Below are 21,914 nucleotides of genomic sequence, written 5' to 3'. Positions count from 1 at the left end.
CCTTAGATTAAAAAAATGAACTTTATGGTTTGGTTTAATTGTCTTAGCTTGAGATGAAATGTCATGTGAATTGGCACTATATGAATAAACTAAATAAAAATAAATTGAAGTGGTAGATGGGTATAAATACCCCTCTTCACCTGGACAACAGACTGGACTGTAGGAAAAAACCATGAAGCTGCCTACAAGAAGCGACAGAGGGAGCTATTGGAAAAATTAGGTCCTGCAGTTCTTATCTTGTATAAGTCTGATGTGGACAGTGCAATCTCTTCTGCCATCATCTGTTGAGGTATGTTACGTCCACACAAGACACAACATATTTAAGGACACGAGACAAAAGAAGATGAGGGTTCAATCAGTTTTTATTTTCAACTTCTCCACTTTTCTGATCTTTCCTAAAAGGGAAAAAGAAAAAAGATGGTCAGTTGGCCCTCAAATCCCGTGTCCCATAAAAAAAAGAATCGAAAAAAAAGAGAAAAGAGAAACAAAACCTTCCAAAAAGTATTAACAGAAAGATGGACCTGGTGAGCCGGCAAAAAAGAACAAAACGGCACAGCCGAGGGCCAACCCTATACAGGGCCGTCGAAGCCTCAGCTGAAGCCGGACTAAGCAAAAAGGGAAAAAGGGAAAAACCTATATTAAAGAAAAGATCGAAAACAGGACCACCGGTCCCACCAGGCCAAAATCGGCAAACCACAGAAAATAATAAAAATTACCACATGGCAGCCTCGAGTCTCAGTCTCAGTCCGCTACCACGGGTCGAACTCAGGAGCGAGAGAAAAAGCGGCGTCTCAGCAGGGCGGAGTGGGGCGGCCTCACATTCTGAACGCCAGCCTATTTATAGGCGGGCCACAATGCCGCAAATTAATGTAATTAAATAAAGAAAAGAAATAATAATGTGCCCGCAGCACATAACAAGGTAACACTGACTGGCTGGATGTGCTCTCTTCATCCTCTGACATGGGAGTTGGCTCGGAGCTCGCCTGCCTGGCTGTGTTTCCTGGACGGGGCAGCCTTCTACAGTTGTTTTTTGTATGTCTGCTTCTGTCTCCTTGAACCCCAGTCGGACTCGACAGATGACCGCTCACACTGAGCCTGGTTCTGCTGGAGGTTTTTTCATGTTAAAAGGGAGTTTTTCCTCTCCACTGTCGCTACAAGCATGCTTAGTGTGAAGCCTTTGACTCAATGAGTCAGTGCAATCAGCTGGTTTTCCTTAGATAGAAAACTTTGAATCAATCTGACTCTATGATCTGGTGAACTGTAAAGTGCCTTGAGATGACATATGTTGTGAATTGGCGCTATATAAATAAACTGATTTGAATTAAATTTACAACATTAGAGCATAACTTAAAGTTCAGTAAGCTAATAAAGAGGACTGGCTCTGTTTTATAATTTTTAAAAAATCTCTAAAGATTACTTAACAGAGAAAAATTCTTCAAAACATGAAGAAGATTAATGACAACCCTGAACATCCTCTTCATCAATCTGTCAAGGCTGGCTGATTGGTAAATGGGCAAACTGTAGATCTTATTACTTTCTCTTTCCCAAGGTCAACAGCAGATGCTATAGTGGGTATGAAAGAAAGCTTGAACTATTGTGCTTACAGCCTTCAGCTTTATGAATGTCATAATGGGATGGAAACACACATGGATTAGGAGAGTCAAAACCCAGATTACTTGTACCCGTACTTGTTGTCCTCCCTTTCATCTGGGCCTGGGTCACTGGGGCAGCAGTCTCGACATACTTCTAGGTCTACAGCCACTTCCTGCTGCTCTGCTGGAGGAAGCCTGAGGCGCTTACGGTCCAGCCAAGAGAAATAGTCCCTCCATCTTATCATGGATCATCTCTTGAGTCTCCTCCAGTGGGACCTGCCTGGAATTTCCTACGAGAGAGGCATCCAGGGGAATCTTAAAGAGAAGTTCAAGTCACCTCAGCTGACTTAATTCAATTCAGTTAATTTATATAGCGCCAATTCACAACATGTCATCTCAAGGCTGATTGCATCAACTCATTGACTCAAAGGCAATCCCTAGAACTAAGCATGCTTGTAGTGAAAAGGGAGAGGAAAAATTCCCTTTAACAGGATGAAACCTCCAGCAGAACCAGGCTCAGTGTGAGCGGTTATCTGCCGAGGCCGACGGGGGTTCAAGGAGACAGCAGAGATACAAATGGCAACTGTCAACCATCTCCACATGCGGACCCGTCCAAGAAACACACAGCCAGGCAGACAAGCTCCTAGCCAGCTCCCATGTCAGAGGATGAAAGAGAGCACATCCAGTTAGTCAGAGTCAGAGAAACAGGACTACACTGAAAAACAGGCCAAACTTCATCTTCTTTAAACAAAGTTGTTGATGTGCTTCTTATCCATGTAGAGGAGAAGCGCAGTACTTTGAGCCTCTACTGAATGACTGAGCTGTAAATCCTATATCTGTGTCCTGCCACCCTGTGGTGAAAGCTTTAAAGAGCCAGTTAGATAAATGTAATTGTGAAACATAAAAAATGGCAACCACTGACCCACTTATTTTTGACTTAAGTTTCACTACTGGTTGGCCTAATCCAGATTTGAACCAGTGTTTTAGAGGCTTTCCTGGAATCATTGTAAAACAGAGAGGAGATCTGAAAGCACTTTATTAGAAGGGGTGTGCATAAGACAGACATTACGCCATCATACACATGACTGAAAGCTGTCATGAACATGATGGAGTCTTTAGTTACTACTACAGTCAGTAAGTGTGATTCAGTAAATTATGACACATTTGATGCAAAGTTAAAAAAGTTTAACATGTCTTAGTAAAGACAACTTCACATTAACCAAGAAATCAGAACTCATGACATTAGTATGGCATACCATTTTAATTTTTAGATGGATGTTACATTAAACTTTCTAAAGTCTAATAACTTTTAATGACATCTTTAGAACTAGTTCTACAGGGATGTTATTTGGACTAATGTTATTCCAATATAAATATTGCTCTCATGGTCAATAACTGATATTTGTAGATATTATTCTGAATTGTAAAAATTTACCTGTTTAGTTTTACATAGTTAAAAAAAAAACACAAAACTGTTTTAGTGAAATAACAAAATCCCACAATGCATCACTTTCACTTGCTAAAAGAAAAAACACATCGCCATGATGACAGATAACAGATCAGGCCAGCTGGTACAATGTTACTACAGGAATGTGTAAAAGAAAATAAACAATCAGTTGATAACAATGCTTACACTAAGCATGATTTCACAAAACTAATTTTTAGGTATAATCCATGCAGCTAGATAGTGTCTCAGGTCGAGCTTGGCAGCAATGGTGGCTAAAGGGTCGGTTGTACCAGTGTACAGCAGCCTTGCTTCTGTCAGTAAGCCCTAGGGCAGCTGTGGCTACAATGTAGCACCATCCAAGTGAGAATATCTCTCCGGATGGGTGAATAACCAAATATAGTGTAAAGTCCCTTGGAGGCCTCTAACTTAAAAGTAAGGGTGCTCCGATCAGGATTTTTGGGGCCGATCACTGATTGCTGAAAGCAGTATTGGTTGATACGGATGACCGGTCACCGATCACTGGGTCTATCTGAAGCCTTCTATTTATCATGTCAACAACAATAATGTAAATGTATTAAAATTAACAGAAGATAATGAATTGTGAATTGTCAACTGTATGCTTTTATTGACAGAAAACGTTAAAAATTTTACTTCCTTAGAAACATCTTAAAGGAATAGTACATCCAAAACATGATTAGCCTTCATTTTCTACTCACCCCCATGCTGAACAACACTCTGGAGTACTTTTTTGATATCTCAAATGCATCTGGAGATCTGGGAGGCTTCTTGCTGTCTGCTGACATTCAAATAATGGAGGTCTATGGTGCCCGAGGCAGAAAGGTCCATAAAAGTCCACAAAAAACGTGTCAATATTCCTCCATACTGCTCGTCCAATGTATTCCAAGTGTCCTGAGTGGGTAGCGTCCATAATTTACTCGAAACAAAGTCATTTAGAATGTTTTTAGAGCATAAACAGTAGTGTATAGGATTTCCTAAAAGCGCGCGCCTGCGAGTTCACGAGCCTACGGAAACTGCGGCAGACCAAGCCAGATGAAAGTGCGCATTCAGCATCTGCTCTTGATAATGAAAGCGTAGAAGAAGAAATTTGCTGTTTACCTGTGCAAAGAAAGAAACAACGAAAGAAAAATGTCTGAGGACTTCAGTATTGAGGAAGAGCATGAGTTCTTTGCCGAGCTGAATGCGCACTTTCATCTGGTTTGGTCTGCCGCGGTTTCTGTAGGCTCGTGAACTCACAGGCGCGCGCTTTTAGGAAATCCTATACACTACTGTTTATGCTCTAAAAACATTCTAAATGACTTTGTTTCGAGTAAATTATGGACGCTACCCACTCAGGACACTTGGAATACATTGGACGAGCAGTATGGAGGAATATTGACACGTTTTTTGTGGACTTTTATGGACCTTTCTGCCTCGGGCAACATAGACCTCCATTATTTGAATGTCAGCAGACAGCAAGAAGCCTCCCAGATCTCCAGATGCATTTGAGATATCAAAAAAGTACTCCAGAGTGTTGTTCAGCATGGGGGTGAGTAGAAAATGAAGGCTAATCATGTTTTGGGTGTACTATTCCTTTAAACAGCTTAGAGCTTAACAAATAAGCCTTATTTCTAAATAAGATACAAAAAATCTGTCATTGTTAATTTACACAAACTTAAAGTGTACTTAAACTTGAAGTGCAGAGCAAGGAAACAGAATCAAATATTTTGGGATGCCATGATAAAAAGGCATAAGGTATGTATTTTAGGCTTGTCCTGCGGTAATTAACTGAAAATAGAAGCCATAACGGAACAGTCACACATCTTTAGATAATATATCAGTAATTGTTTGGCTTTTTGTCCTAGCTCAAAATCTAAAATGTCCTTTTAATCACTGTAGACATTTTTCAGTAGTAATAAAGTTTTGTAAATTTCAAACAAATGCTAACTTTAAATGTTCTTTTAGCTCCTTTAAATCTACATACATTTAAAGTGCACAGCGTGGAAATCATGAGTCAATGAGAAAGAAAGAAGAGGAATAGAGACTAGTAAAGCCATTTCTCTTAAAGCTTACTTGTTAAGCATCAATGGCAGATTTTTCTTTAGAAATATAAGCATCTCTGCATTTTTGGCAGACAGCTTGTTCCTCTTCTCATCTACAATATTCCTTGCTGTGCTAAAAAGTCGCTCACTATCTACACTTGTGCATGGAGCACAGAGGTAGGCTTGTGCTGCTTGTGCGAGAGCGGGGAAACAACTTTTATTGTCTCCCCAAAAAACAAGCGGCTGTCCGCTCCGTGGGATGACTGGCTCTGATAGGTAGAGGTTCATATGCGATGATGTTGAGCTGCTGATGTCACCGCCACCATGTTCCCCGTCTTCATCCAACAACTCAGCATACATAGCGTGTAAGGAGCCAGCTCGTGGTACTTTCTCTGGGGGCTCGGTGCCAGTCGCTTCAATACTTGCCTCACCATTTTGCTGCTCCTGTCCAGTAGCAAGGACATCAGAAAGCAGCCCATTTTAGCTGCGCGTAGATTACCTAAATGCACTACCGGGCCACCGTCCGTTTTCTTCTTCTTCCCCACTTCCAGTCGCATACCAATGCAGAGCAACTACAGCACCCCTAGAGGAATCGGAGGAGTGAATCCAACAAGTAGTGCGTCTCATCGGCCCATCTGATGGAGACCGCAGATCAAACTGTTGAAAGCCTTTATCGGCCGATAACGTTCCGTGACTGATCAATCGGAACACGCTTACTTAAAAGCTGCTATATAAGCCCAGGTCCAGCTTCAGTCTACTTTTTTACACATCTGAAATTGGTACCAGCCCTTCTACACAAATTGTTTTGTGGCTCTTAGAACATACTTTAATATGTGACCAAACCAGTTAAGTGCCAAAGACATCACCTCTGTGGTTGTCTATAGATCCAATATTCAAAGTAATATTTTAATATTGGATATCAAAATTGTTTAGGAAAGCACTATACCAATGTTTAATCAAACAGATAGAATAAGTAAAAATAGTGCAACAGAAGCATAAAGAAACACCACATTAACAAGGCTTTACCTAAGACATGGGCGATCAAATCTGAGCTTAAAGACAGTTTCTGCTTTTACAACAGTGATGTATTATTATTCAAGAGCCAACATTCTCCAGGATGACTCACTGCCTTTTGTCCTTGAGGAAAGTGACACCTTATATCACTTCCTTTCAATACTTCTGACATATTTGTCCCCGTTCTTTCAATTCCCATAGACAATTTAATTCCGGATATGTTTCTCCTTTTTTCACCTGAAAGAAGAAATAAAAAAAAGGAATAAGAGAAAGTATGTAATGTTAATGGCAGTTTTGATTTGTTTGGTTAGTTAGTTAGTTAGTTATCAAGATTATAGAAAAAAAAAAGTGATGGATTACTCTTAGAAATGTTACCATAAGTGTCTTTTAGCCCAATGCTCTTCAGGACCACAAAGGGGCTGAAGCTTATTTCTTGAATATGTTATTGCATATGTAGACAGAAAGATCAGGATGAAGGCAAGGAGGTGTTCTAATCTCAGAGCTCATTAAAAGCATCAGTTGTCAATAGTACAATATTACACGAATGTAAACAAAAATAAATTTATTTGAGAACCGAACCCCAGACAATTTCTTTTTTTGTTAAAGTGCAGCCTTGAAAACAGTAAAAAAAAAAAAACATAAAAACAGTAACATAAACATGACTGTATATTTACAGCTCCAACATTTCAGTTTTTTCTTTTTTAATAAATAATAAAATATAATGCAATACAATAAAATGACCCATTTTACAACACATTCAGCAATCTAATGGCAGTGGGGAAGAAACTGCTGAGGAAATCTGCTGGACCTGCATCCAATGCTTCAAAGTCTCTTCCCAGAGAGCAGCAGGGAGAACAGTCCATGGTGGGGTGTGAGGGGTCACTGATAAAGTTACGGGTTTTTTAGTTGAGGAAGAATCCTCTTTTTTTCTTTTCATTAAAGGATTCAGACAATGGTTAAAATCGACACGTCTTCTTGCCTGATAATGTTATTATTATAGTATCATATCACATTCACAGACCCTAATGGGGCTTACAAACCTGAGTTCTGAGTTCTTATGGGCAGTATTGTTTGAATACCACATTTTCTAGAGCGGGTTTTTAACAAACCTCTATTGTTTCTACCAAAATGAACCGTTTCTCTTGCTTCTTTTTTATGTGCAAAAGTAAATTTTACTTCTACAATTATTGTGAACAGTTTTCTAACTTTAATTTAAAGAGGAATGATGGAGTTTTGAAATGATACTGCCACATGTGAGTTGCCATTGGTGTCTGAGTTGAGCTGGATGCCGGTTGCTTTTGAGGGTCCACAAAATCCATTTAGAATATAACGCTTTGACTATTTTGACAGATTCAACATAAACACGCTTGACGTCACATCTGCAGAAAAGCACAGAACTTCTGATCGGAATTAACTTCAGGAAAATAGCCCACAGGCTTTTAAATGCAATATTGCTGAACTACTCAAGTGTCAGTCTGGGCATTAAACAATATTTTTGCTGTAAATGGACAAAAAAAAAAGCTATTTTAAAGATATTTTCAACTTTAAAAAGTAATTTTGCTTTTGCTAAATTCATTTTCTGTTCACGTATTTTTACATTTACTTATTATTATTTGCTGGACTTTAGTCTAAGGTCAAAAAGACTCAACCTTTGAAAATTCGTTAGTCAGAAGGTTGGTATATCTGCCAGTCTACTCTGTTGTGTAACAACCAGAAGGCCACTTTTTAACTTGTGTAAAGATAAGATCCTAATATCTTTACTATGAGTAGCTAATGGTTTCTATTTATGGACATTATCATTGTAGTTTTTGTTGTGATGCAACTATGGATGACATCATTCACGAGGCCCCCTGGATCTGTGAGACTATGCTGTCTTTGCCTTCCCCTATCTCATGTCACTGTCCTCTGTGTCATCACTTGGCCTGTCGTTTACAGCTAATCCCCTAAAAAATGCCCTCATTTCCTTCAGCATAGGTGATGCCTTCTTTAATGTGGCAAATTAATCTGTCCCTGAGTGTAAAAGCAGCTTAAGTGTAGCCAGATAAGGAAACAGCATTATTTCATTTTCTCCTTCAGCTGTTTGATGACATTCCTCACCTATGATTCTTTGTAGAAGTTGTTTGTGTTTATTTTTTATATGTCTGGAGGGTATGCTCTTCAAGAACGCCAGCACCCGGATTAGTCATTCATTTGTTGTTTTATTAATACCACCCCTCACCAAGGCGGTGTTCAGAAAACTACTAATCGACACAGTGAGCTGTTTTTTCTATTCATTCTTGTAACTTATTCATTTCAATGAAAATCAGCAGTTATATTCATAATTTCCCTCGTTACTTAAGAGTTAAGAGTCCTTATTGTTATTATGTAATCGCAATTACATGTTTTGATAAAGTGGCTCGTTAATCGCATGTAATATGCAGACATCAATAAAAAAACTTAATTAAGAAAATAAACTTTCTTAGAGACTACAGAGAAAAACCCAAAGAGCAAAAGAACTAAAGCAGCAAATGTTAAGTAACTGTTTAAAACTAAAAAGAAGGTCTGGTAAACTAGAGGGAATGTAGCAAATATTATTCACAAAAGGTTTAGCTTGTGTTAGAACAGTTTATGAAAAGGGCCGATGGTTTATTTAACTGTCAGCAGGGGTGTTTATGGACACATAGGATTATATTGTGTCCATCTGTGTGTGTACTTTTTAACTAAATCAATTCACTAAAAGTATAGATGTCTTTTTTGTGTGAGAAGAAAGCATTGAGAAAACGGGTGTGCAAAATAATCGTCATGGCGATGCATCGCGATTCTGATTTTTGTGATCTGCTCCATCGATTCTTGATGCCAAGTATCGATTCTTAATTAACAAAAAGGAATAAATAAAATACATGAATGGTTGGCACACATCAGCCAAAAACAAGTGGAATACAACTTTCAGTCCAGTAGATGTCGCTGCGGATACTGCGACCAGTCATTTATAAACAAAACATGGAGACTGAGAAAATTTGCCCAGCTCCATCACAATCCAAGTCAGATGTTTGGATGCATTTTGGCTTTAAAAACAAAGAAGGTAAAGACGAAATTGATTTGACGCACGTAATTTGTGTAAACATTTGAATGTTTCCATTTCATTGGTTTAAAGGACCACTGAGGCCATGTAAACAGCACTGTTATTTTAAGTTTTATAAATCCTAAGATCTTTTTGTCAGTGTGTAAGGGCTGCGTCTTTTTCTTACAGTGTTCAGTGAAAATATCGCGATGCATCGCAATATTTCAAGTATCATGATGCATTGTGATAGAATCGCATCGTGGCATGTGAATCGTGATTCGGATCGAATCGTGACTTCTTTGGAAATACCCACCCCTAATTGAGAAGCGTTTCTATCAGCTGTCTGGAAGTCCTTACACACAGGTTTGGGAAGAAAGGCATTGGATGACTATATATGTCAGGGCTCAGAACTTTCCACTCATTAATGTGATTATCAAGCATCAGCGAAACTGGCTAACTGTGTATTAAATCAAATGCTTTTTACGGATGGACCAAAAATTCAGCCAATTAAAATTTTGAGCTGAAAAGTGCATTTTCAGTTTTAGACTTTAAACATCGAACCGATACGACCAAAATTTTTAATAATACAACAAGCAAACAGCACAGCTAGGATGCAGTTATAAAGTGTGACAGGTAAAGCACTGAAGCAAGAGAACCCAGATGGTGGAGCAGAGTTTATCAGAACTGAGCAGCGGCAGACAGGATCTGAGTGAGGATTTGTGAGTTTAAACACTGCATATCGGGCTCACTGCACGCTGAGGTCAGTGGAACAAGTGCCATAGAGATCCAAACATCTCCATCACAGTTCTAAATATGAGAAGAATTCCACACACACACGAGGAAAAAGACACTGAACACTCCATCTGCGGCCAAGATGTTTGAAAATGAAGAAAGTCTCCTATTGATTCTTCTAAGATAAAGCTCATAACAAAACAATCAGTGGTAGATGAGTATTTTGGTACTTTTGCTATGTAACTGATTGAAATCCTGTGAGTAAAAAAAAAAAAGAGTTTTTTTTTAAAGGAGTTGGTACACATTATGGGTGGGTATTGGCAAAGAAGCCATGATTCGATTCGAATCACGATTCACATGCCACGATGCACTTCTATCACGATGCATCATGATACTTGAAATATTGCGATGCATCGCGATATTTTCACTGAACACTGTAAGAAAAAGATACAGCCCTTACCAGTGGCTGACTGGCTGGGTATGATCTGGATAGTGTCTTCAATGGATAAATAACTGAAAGCAACTGAATTTATACATAGCTGTATTTATTGAAATGACTTTTGGAGGTGTTGCCATGAAAACAAATACTGCACACAAATATTACTATTACTGGCGTGGACACACTGACAAAAAGATCTTAGGATTCATCAAACTTAAAATAACAAAATAAGGATAATCAGTGCCGTTTACATGGCCTCAGTGGTCCTTTAAACCAATGAAACGAAAACATTCAAATGTATGACATTTCCCCTTTTGCAAATTACGTGCGTCATATCAATTTCGTTTTTACCTTCTTTGTTTTTAAAGCCAAAATGCATCCAAGCGTCTGACTTGAAATGTGATGGAGCCGGGCGAATTTTCATTGTGTCCTCCATGTTTTATTTCATATGACTCGTCAAAGTATCCCACGGCCGGAAATGCTTGTGACACAAAGCAGCGGGCGTCAACACATCCGCAGCGACATCTGCTGGACTGGAAGTTGTATTCCACTTGATTTGGCTGATGTGGGCCAACCGTTAATGTATTTTATTCATTTTTTTTTTAATAGTCGATTATTGCCTTCAAGAATCGATGCAGTAGATCACAAAAATTAGAATCGCGATGCATCGTCATGACGATTATTTTGCACACCCTTAGTACACATGGAATTCAAGATTCTATGATATTAATATTGAACATAATAACTTCCTTCGGTGTTTCAGTTTTTTTACTTTCAGCCAAAGATTTTCATTTCAGTGCATCCCTAGACCTTTTATTCTCAGCCATAATCCTATCTACAGTTCATTATTGGGCTTACTAAATTTGGTTAGACTGAATAAAGAGTAAAACTCCTTCATATCACATTTTTCTGTTTTTAAATATAGTGAAAAGAGAGCCTATACAAATTATAATTGGGGTTGAGTAGTGCTTCTGTCATCCATTTATAATGTATGTATTTTCAAAGAAATATCAACCAAATTCATTCGCGGCAAATCATTGCAGCTTGGTGGCGGTGGCGTTAGCATAGTAGCATGGACGACGAGATGATTGAAAATGAACACAACGGAGATCTAGTCCTATTGGCAGACATCCATTTAAAATGTAGGCAACGGCATGAAAAAAGTGGTTTCTACTTTTACTTTTATACTTTAATTAAATTTACAAGCCTGTACTTTGTTACTTTTACTTGAGTAAAGAAGTTTAATCAGTACTTCCACTTTTACCAGAGTATTTTTTAACAAAAGTATCTGTACTTTTACTCAAGTACGGAAAGTGAGTACTTTTGCCATCTCTGCTTATATATTAGTCATTTCCTAATTGTATATTCCTAGTAATCAAATTTGAATAAAAAAATAAATAATGATAATGTTAGAACTGTACATATATAGTCATATATTTATATTACACTCATGTATACAAAATGACAAACTAAATCTGTCTCTGAAGTAAAGTAGTAATCAAATTGCGACAACAACAGTGTTTTAAGGCCTTTGTGGAAGCGATCCTTTCTTAAGGCGTCATGTCCTGCTATAGTGAAACACAGGGCATATAAGCATTAGTATGACAGGGGCATTACGCAGAAGATTCAGAGGACATGTGAAGAAAGCAGTTGCCTGGCAATCCAAAGATCAGTGATTTAATTCCCCAGAGCTAAGCATCAAAACAAACCACGAACCAGAGTGCTGCAATCAACTGATCGTTGTGTGTAGGGGAGTGATTAAGGAAATGTGGTGTTTAGCTGCTCTCCTTGACAGAATGACATGAAAAGGAGTAAAAACTGTGAAATATAAAGATTAGCCCAAACTAAAGCTTTGTTTTTAATCATCATTTTGGACACTAGTAATAAAAAAAAGTGCTAACTTAAGAAAAAGGCTTGTTGTCAACCCTGTAACAAATTTAGCAATTGAATCTATGCTTTGATTTAGAGTTTAAAGATTGTGTGAGTACAGATTAGAAACAACAACAAGGCGTTAAACAGTAAGTTGAGGGTTAAAGAATAATATACATATATGTCCCAGTTCAAAAATGTTAAAGAAAAAGACTTGCCTTGTGATTGTTTCTATTTTCTGTTTATGTAGCGGTAGCAGCAGCGGCAATGTCTGGTATGAATAGAAAAAGTAATGAATTCTTTGGTAAATTTACTTAGATATAACAGAAAAGAAGTTCAACAGGGCTGATATTCTATTTCTGGGCAATAACTTTCTCCTCATGGAAAATTTGTTGTTAGGTATTGATATTGGGCTGAGAGAAAAACATGAGCGGAAAATATCCATCTCTAGCCCAATGAGAGTGCTGTGAAGAGTATATTTGCCCCAAATAGATTCCTTTTTTTGTCTGTTTGTTTTTATTTTTGTTAATACTAAATACTTTCTCAAAAAGTATTTAAGACTAACCTGAAATCCAAAATGCAATTTTTACTGTAAATGAATTTGAAGGCGGGCTGCTCAGTGACACAGTGGGTAACATTGCCGCCTTGCAGCAGGAAGGGTTCGATTCCCGGCCCGGGGTCTTTCTGCATGGAGTTTGCATGTTCTTCCTGAGCATATTTATTATTATTTTTATTTATTGTTTATTTGAAAAGGGACAGTGTACATTTATCAACATTAAAACAATGTAAATATACCCGAGTTAGCTAAGGAGTGCTAATTTTCATCAGTACTCCCTCAGCCAGATATAAAAAAGGCAACCTTAAAAATAAACACAAGTATAAAATCACAAGCTAAATTTACAATACCAATTACATAAAAAACATTATGGTTAAGAAATACAATTCATGTAAAATAATTCTAAATTATTTAAATACACACAGAAAACCTTAGTGCCCACAAATTTGGCTCTCCCCAAAACTAATAACCAGCTGCTTAATCAGTCAAAAACAACAACTGTTATCAAGTAGTTGCGATGAATGGTAATACTTTTTCACGGTATGGTGATTTTTTTGTACTCTACACTGTTATTTGCAGAATTTCTTTTTTATTTTGTCCAACTGGGAAGTTTTGAACCCGATGGACTCTTCTAAGGTCACTCATCCATTCATTAGATATTAGATCGAACTTATCAACCTTATTTCTTTCTTTTTCTTATTTATTCAAGTGTTGACAGATTGTTGTGTTTTAATTCCCTGTAGATCTGCGTAACTCAAACGTGTTTGAGCTTAGCAGTACCAGTTTTTTTTTTGGCCAGATGATTTCCTTCAGGATCTTCAGATCATCACTTCCCTTTTGCCCACATGTGTTTTTCCCCTGAAAGTTTCTTCAGACTGTGTTTGATACAAATATTCTCAATGGACAGAAATAGGTTTAGCCTTGGATCTCCCCTTTAGAGCATTCTTTGCCCAGTATTTTTCTTATGGTTTAATCATGAATGTTGTAATTTTGCTCCTATCAACCCACTCATGTTTTTAGCCCTTTCCAGATTGATAGATATTAGTAATATTTTTCTTAAGTGTTTGTGAGCCTAAGTTTGTTCAGGATTTTTAGACCACTTCCTTTTTGAACAAGTTTGGTCTAAAGAACATTGTTTTTTTTCTACAGGGTCAGAAAAAAAAACGTTAAAAGAGGGCAAATACTCGTTTCTGCCCTATTTTTGTACACTAAAAAGTATACTTAATAGTATGTTTTATATTTGTTATCTGTAAATTTTATTCCCGTTGTCAGTAAAACAAACTGGATTTGGAGGCTAACTGCAATTCTCCTGCTCAACCTAAAAAGATTAAAAAGAAGTTATGCTTCTCGTTTAAAATCCCAATCCTGAAACGTTCAAATGTTTTCACTCTGCTGTGAATAAGTGCCGTTTCATTCACTCACATCAAAAGCTTCCTACCTTGACCCTTAACCCTTGTTCTCTTCCTCCTCATTTCACCATTTATCTCTCTTTTTTTTTTCTCCCTCAATGCTATAAATGTATTTTTTCTCATGTAAAGCTTATTCCCTTATTCAATTATGTTACTCTAGCTATAGAGGATGCAGGCATACATGTCTGAATTTCTTTCTTTCATTAAAGCTGACTCATCTCCTGCTGTTATGGTGGTCCGTCCATTTAGAACCACTTAACCCCCACCAACCGCCCTGTCCTCCAGACCTCTTTTTCTGTCGTTTTTTCTAATCTAAATCCCAGCAGTGCACCTTTCCAGATTGTGTTATTCAACAGCCTCCCCAGCAGAGGGTCTTTGTGTCTGACGTGGCAGAACACAACGCTACATCACATTTCACTTCCTGGTCACCCTTAATAAAGGAAGAGCACCATACCTGTCACAGCACTGAGTCCGTAACCCAGTTTTCTCTGATTAACCAGAAACCTAGTTTTGGACTTGTGGGATATTTTTGGTTGCCACAGAAGACGCAGCTGCAAACCATTTCCCACATCCATGCATGGTGTGTGTCCAACCCTATGAAAATAATAATAAAATAATAATAAATGTTAAAATGAACCTTTGGGTTAAGTTGTCACAAGCAGGTTTTTCTTGTGAATTTGGTCTTAAATTTTTATTTCTAGTGGCATTAAAAAGTCTTAAAAAGTCTTGAATTTAACTTGCCTTATGCTGTAGGAACCCTGATAAACAAAGTTTACAATAACAGCAAGGACCCTCTGTTGTTTACCAGGCTTTAGAAGAGGATGCTCAGTGTTGTTTATTTACGATGTTCTCCATTTTATGAAGAGCTCTTCTCTGTAAAACCATGAAGTAAAGAGGACCAGGCTAGTTTTTGGACCAAAAGATGAGTGTTTAAAAATGAGCAAATAACTTCAATTAACAGAGCTAGAAACCATCAATCAGGCATTACATCTAGGTGTGGTTATTGACTTAGACCTGAACCTGCAGAGGCTCATAAAAAAGAGACCTAAAGAATATCTCCAAGATTAAAGAACTAATGTCTACCTCATCATACGGCTGCTTTATATGCATGCAATGTCTTTTTTTTTTTCATATCTCTCATATTGCATTATATCATCCTCTCCAGGATCTTGCCACTCTACAGTCAGTCATCTGACTGTATAATCAGTCTATCTCTGTCTATCTTGGGCAAATAACATTTTTTTTTGTAGTTATTTGAGGGTCATAACATCTGGTGACCTTGACGACCTTTACTCCTCGACTACCCTTCTCTACATGGGTTCCTCACAACAAATTTTTATGAGTAACCCAAAGGATTCTGCAGCAATTTATGCTGCAGTTGTTTGGGACAGCTGGGCTAGAATAGGAAGGAACATGTAGGGCAGGGATAATTAATAATAATAATTATTAAGACTTTATTGATCTCACATTGGAGAAATGTACCTCTGCATTTAATCCAACCCTTTGGGGAGTAGTGGGCTGCCATCATGGGCCACCCGGGGAGCAGTGTGTGGTTAACGGTCTTGCTCGGAGAGCCAGACTGGCAGTCTGTAGGAGTGGGGTTTGAACTCAGAAGCTCAGGATTCCAAGCTCTATGACCTAACCACTAGACCGCCCTTTCTGAAAACAATTGTTGCAACTCCAGTTTTTTTGTCAGTTATTTTAAACTTGCTGAAAAAGAAATGCACATCTGGTCATTACCCATAAAATTTCTCCAACACGTTCAATGTTTCTGAGCTCCAAATCATACTGATGTCCAGCAACAACTGCATCAGTTTTTAATGCTTAACATATTAGCAGGTAACATGTTTTCGAACAGACATCACCAAAATCAAATGGAGCTGTTTTTAGAGCAGTCACCTAACCCTAACCCTTTATTCAGTTTCGAGCTTTACTCAAAGGCACTAAATAGAAAATGAAAGTGCTTTTAGAGCATGTCTGCACTTACACAACCCACGGCCCTAACATCATCCGGAGAGAGCAATCAAGTGTGACGTCAGACAACTTAAAATGCACTCCAGCAAACGTGCCCTCTCCTTTCCTCCTGAATTTTGCAAACACACTTACAGATAGAAAGAAAACTGTGGGAGTTGAGGAAAACATAAAGCTGGATGAAGGTGATCAGTTGCTGAAAGATGTGCAGCTTATTTCTTCTCCTCTTATTTAGGAGTAATGGTGGAATGCCTTTTTAGCACTCAGTCCAGTCTCAAATACTGTTTTACTGTTGGGTGTTAATTAACTGGCCTCTAATAATGGGAGCTCCTTATAGGGTGCAGATGCCTGATTTCTAAATGTTTATTAGGTGGAATGGCAATTTACCTTTATTGACTTCCCTTATGCAGAATCTAAAAAAAGAAACAACTTTGATTGGGCTGATTTAAACCTATTTCACTGTGCGAGGTTGAATTTCATAGTCAAATAAAAATAGCTTATCACAGCCTAATAGACGAAGGAATAAACATGATAAACAGCACAAATAACAGTCACCTCAGATGTCTTAACTTGGGGATTTAAAAAAAACATATTTGAGAATGGTGATACAACAAGCTTTTAGTTTTAAAAGCAAGTGTTGTTTATAAGTTTTACCTAAGTGAAGATTTTCTCCAATTAGAATAAAACCTAGGCCTAAAATCAACCATATGTGCATTTGAGGTTTGCGTGAACTTTCTTGTTTACAGCCTCAAAATTGTGGATACAGGCAGCTAAAAGATTGGCCAGCTGGGAGGGTCTTAGTGTATAGCTACTCCTTTTACACGTCGAAAGGAGCCAGTTTAGGTGGCTAGGCCATATGGTTTGGATCAAGGTTGTTTTTGGCAGCCGTCTTAGGTTTAGTCTTGGTTTTCATCTTCAGGACTAAAACTTTTATTTGTTTTAGTCAGATTTTAGTCATAACTTTAAGTTATAGTTTTAGTCAGTTTTATGTCAATTCATAAAAAGCTAACGCCTACAATTTCGAGTAACAACCAGATTATAGAATGCTGCCGTGCAGTTCATCATTGCTGCTGGGCAGAAAACTTTGATTAATAGAATTCAAGTAAACTTTTTAATAATTTAATGCCCTACTTTATAAAAAAAATGTCTGAAAGTGTCTAGTTCAACACATCATATTGGTTAAAATATCAGGAAAAACAAGCTAGCAAAAATTTACAATAAAGGAATGGTTTTAGACCTACAAGGTTTCCATCCAAAGGTAAACACTTTCTGATCTACTATAAATTATGCATTACACACAGATCAATAAAATCTTCATTACTCCAGAAAAGCAAAGACCAAAAACATTCTTCTTTCTACTTTGGCAATTTTGTTTTTATTTCTAAGAATTTTCCCCTTGGTTACCGCTGATCAGGGGTCAAAGTACATTCGAATTAATTGGGATCATATCTGATGTGAAAAATTACACAGAGAACCTACATAATTGCCTTGTAATGCCATGGCAATCTGGACCTAGATTTGAAGACAATGTGAATTGGAATGTTAAAATATTCAAAGGAAAGAGTAACTGTTTTAATAAAAATACAAGGAAACAATTACATCATATCTGAATAGGTAGAAACAAGAACAAAGAGAGCAGTATTCTTTTCACATTTTCATCTGGATCATTATCCAAAAATAAACAGTATGCAATGAAATATTTGCTTATAATTAGGGATTCATTTTGTTAGAAGTTAAAGAAGGTTTTGAATCACCTCTTGTGAGCTAGAAGATGTAAAATGTTGATAGTTAGACAAATAGATTTTTTATGGTTGACGGATGATGAATAGCCACACATGGTTTCTTAAGTAGCAAGGGCAGGAAGAGCCATAGTGCTGAGAGCGAATCATCGGTGTGGAGCGCAGCCGCAGACTCTGACCTAAGCGAGGTTAAAGATGCATTTCTGCACAAGCACATCTGGAAGAGGAGAGTTTGCCAGAGATGAGCACTCAGTACCGGACCATTCCAGATTACTTTTACCCCGGCCTCCAATGCCATGGTCCATCTGTGGTCATGCAGAATGTGCACAGCTGCACGCCAGGTGGACGGCGTGACCGAACAGGACGCAGCAGCACGGCTGATACTGCTTGGCTTCGCTAACAGTTTGCAGCACAGTGATGCATGCAATGACGCTAACATTTTCACCCAGTCTTGTCCCATCAATGAAAACTCACCCATGAGTCATGTTTTCATCATCAAAGATCCATGTTCAGCTCGTAATTTCACATTATCTTCATGAAAAAAAAAAGCATCAATGGAATAATTTCGTTATCGGCATCGTTGACAAAAACAACACTGGTTTGGATGCCACCTGTACACCTGCCTGGTTGGGCGTTCCAGGCCCTTCTGACCAGGAACAGACCCAGAAGAAGACCCAGAACACAATGGAGGGACTTAGTGTATCACTTGGCGTGGGAACACCTTGGCCTCTGAGGATCTGGCCACGGTGGCTGGGCAGAGGGAAGTCTGGGGCTCTCTTCTTAGGCTGCTAACCCTGTAATATTCAATAAACTTTTAATTTTGATTATTTTTTTTTCTGAAAGTAATCAAACCTTAAGATTGTTTTCATACTTTTCTACTTTTATTTTAATGTTTTTATTAATTGGCTGCAACTTAGAGAAAAATGTTGTAACCTGTTTCAGTTAGGAAGAACTGCTAAATAAAGTTATTCCTTATCTGTTTTGCAGTATTACAGTAGTGATGAAGAACCAAGCCAGATGGGAGCTGCTGGAGAGGACAGATGTTTTCTACTTTGGGATCTCCCTCATAGTTCTAGGAACTGTACTGGTGGTCAGCAGTTTTCTTGCTCTTGGCTTCACTGGAACTTTTTTAGGTAAGTTTGTTATAATTTTCCAGAGCCATCCTTACAGTATGTTTTAAAGTGTACCATGTTAAACAACAATGCGAAACATCAACATAGCCCTCTCCCTACGAACCCCTCGAAACCATGCCTTCAAAACATATAAACGGGCATGCTGTCTGATCACTCCTCTAAAACAATTTATTAACGCCTTAACTTAAAATGCCGAAATCTGCCGGTAAAACATGCTTGCTTTTATTATCCTGGTGCCTGCAGTTTGGATTAGGTACATAAAAAAGGCCTTCCTGCCGCCACTGCGAACCACGAGGAGGTGACCGGGCCAGAGGCTGCTGTTGAATGGGTTTCCTATTGACAACACACCACCGGTGTACGGGGGTCTGAGCGGTAATCTGGATGAACTGATTGCACTGAGGATGTTTTTCTGGTGGACTTTCTCACTTAAAATAGATTCAAACTACTTTTTACCCACTGATCACAGCAAATATAGCTGAAATGAATGAAATAATCAATAAGGTTAATTCAGGGTAACTCAGAGAGCTGGTGAACCGGAGCTGGAAGTGAGAAGGGAAGTCAGAGGTTAGTTCAGGGTCCGTGTGAATTTTGAACAACGTCTTGCAAAAATCAGAGATGAACGGGACTCACGTTAGCAGAAAAAGGTTCTCTTCCAGTCGGTGTGGATTTATCCAGAGATTGGGGGGCTCATTGGAGGGCGGACAGGTTTTAGGTTTGGTTGGTTCCTTGAGGAGCAATGAAGCGGACTGCCACTTAGATTTCCAGGAGAACTTAAACAGGTCGTGTGGAGATTAATCCCCTGCTCAGTGTGAAGCTCAAAACAATCCTTCCAGAGGGAGAAGGCCAAAAATCCAGTTTGCAGAATGACTTCCTGCAGAAAAGGCAAAAACAAAACAAGGTTAGAACACAGAGACACAAAGACTCAGTTTGACTCAGCTAAACTTAGCTTGGCTAGAGTACCCAAAACTGGCAAACACTCTGGCGACGAGGTAGTGGCAGTCCAGAGTCCTCAGTAATGAGCACAACCAGCTGCAGGTGTGTGGGAGGACCAACGAGAAAGGGGCGCCACCTGGTGGTTGAGGGAGAGAACACAAAAAAACAAACACAGCCCACACACTGGATTCCTAACAGTTAACGGCAAAGAAAGGATAGGGTAGGTCCGCCCAACACGCATCAGACCCACTTTTTCCACCGCGCAGCCAGAGCAGCAAAGATGCTTCAGCTGCGCATCAGAACTAAACTTGTACAAGCATCAAAAAGGAAGCAGCACGCGAGTTTTTGCTGCTTTAGGTGGGAAAAGGGTGACCAGACGTCCTCTTTTTCAAGGACATGTCCTACTTTTCATACCTAAAAAAATGTCTGGGGGTAATTTCAAAATCGTCTGGGATTTTGGTCGACTACAGTGCAGCCTAACCCGAGCCATGAGCTCCTGGACGGGGGACAGAGCGACTGAACCTGACCCGGTGATGGTAGCTTGGACACCGGCGGCCCCGTGCCTCTGAGGCAAGCTGACCATGACTTTTTTTCTTTTTTTTATGCAAATGAAAATAAACTGGCAAAATTGCAAATAAACACGTGCACAATGTTGACAGATGACCATTTGCTAGGAATGAGAAGTATTATCTAGGTCAGCAAGCTGAGTGGGAGTGACTCATGTTCATGACACAGACTGACAGTCCCACGCCTGTCCTGGATTGCCTGTGTCCATCACTGGTTTCTTTCATATGGGGGCAGCATAACAGAAAGTCAACTGTGTGTAAAACATCTAACAACAGAAGTAGTGTGGATGTGGTTTTGGCAATAATACATCAGAGTGATCATTTAGAAATCTAAAAATAGGTGCTGGTATTTCTGAATGACCGAAATATTAAAAATAATATGTCTATATTTATAATGATGTTTTTACATTTTAGCCTAAAGCCTTTTTATAATTCATTTAAGTATAATTCTATAATTTAAGCATCTTAAAGGGGTTGTAGTTACATTTATTGACCTGTGCATTCTCAACACATCAGCAGCATACAGTGGCAGACACTATTTTTATTAGAATATCTCTTTCAATAGAAATGAGAAAACCAGAAATTTGTTTAAGGAAATTAATTTGACTCTTTTTGAACCTAAAATGACTGAAGCCTTTACAAATGGAGGGTAAAAATCATACCATTTTTAGGTGTAGGATTTGAAACATTTTCATGGTTCTTAGAAAAAACAGTTTTTGGGCTAATTTAAAATAAAGTTTTAGTCTTCATGAAGAGAAAACCAAGCCTAAAGTTATTATAAAGTATGGCAGAACCAGGCTCTTACCTTGAAGCAACCCTTGGATTGGAGTTTGCTGGAATCAAAGGGGATCAGTGTGAGGAGGATCAGGTACCAGTTAGAGATGGAGTCCTCCAACCTGTTGCTGAAGCACCTGCCTCGACTTTGGTAACACCTGAGCCTTTGTTGGAGGTTAAGTGATACCTTCCAGAAATACTTGAGTTAATTTTACATCCTCTGGAATCCAGTACCCTAGGAGAGGCTGGACTGTCCTCTACTCTGGAGTAGCCTGCACAGGAAGGCAGAGGACTGGGATCGGATTTGCTTGTCTCACCCCAGCTGTGCCCATTGACTGTTTTCTCACACAGTCGTCAACTTAATTGGTGTACCATTAGGGTATCCTGGACAGCATCCCTCTCTGTGACCCTATCATCATTCTGTGGTAGTTTGATGTCACAGTGGAAAAAACAAAACAAACAAACACAGTACACCCAGTATGGTTTTGATTTGGAGGAAAGGACCCCCGGATCTGTATCCAAATTGTGTTTTCTTATTTACTTAAGTGCAAGTCATTGAGAACAAGAGTAGAAACTAAAATGCTAAGACAAAGAAACTATGTTTTGGCAAGGTAGAATATTTGAAAGATCAACTCAATAAAAAACGATCAATTTTTTTTTT

General features: G+C 38.6%; 1 protein-coding gene across 1 annotated transcript in view; it reads left to right on the top strand.

Annotated features, from left to right (window-relative positions):
• pemt (phosphatidylethanolamine N-methyltransferase) overlaps positions 1-21,914 on the top strand; it is a 92,333-nt gene that overhangs the window by 47,109 nt on the left and 23,310 nt on the right. The window contains exon 4 of the mRNA XM_038291074.1: positions 18,835-18,980. Within this exon, the coding sequence (XP_038147002.1) occupies positions 18,835-18,980 (146 nt within the window). The remainder of the gene's footprint in view (positions 1-18,834; positions 18,981-21,914) is intronic.

This window comes from Cyprinodon tularosa, unplaced genomic scaffold (genome assembly GCF_016077235.1).
Source record: "Cyprinodon tularosa strain WSP-4 unplaced genomic scaffold, ASM1607723v1 ctg292, whole genome shotgun sequence".
In the NCBI taxonomy this organism is placed as follows: Eukaryota; Metazoa; Chordata; class Actinopteri; order Cyprinodontiformes; family Cyprinodontidae; genus Cyprinodon; species Cyprinodon tularosa.
Note: the sequence above shows the minus strand (reverse complement) of the source record. Positions and strands in the feature narration are given on the sequence as shown.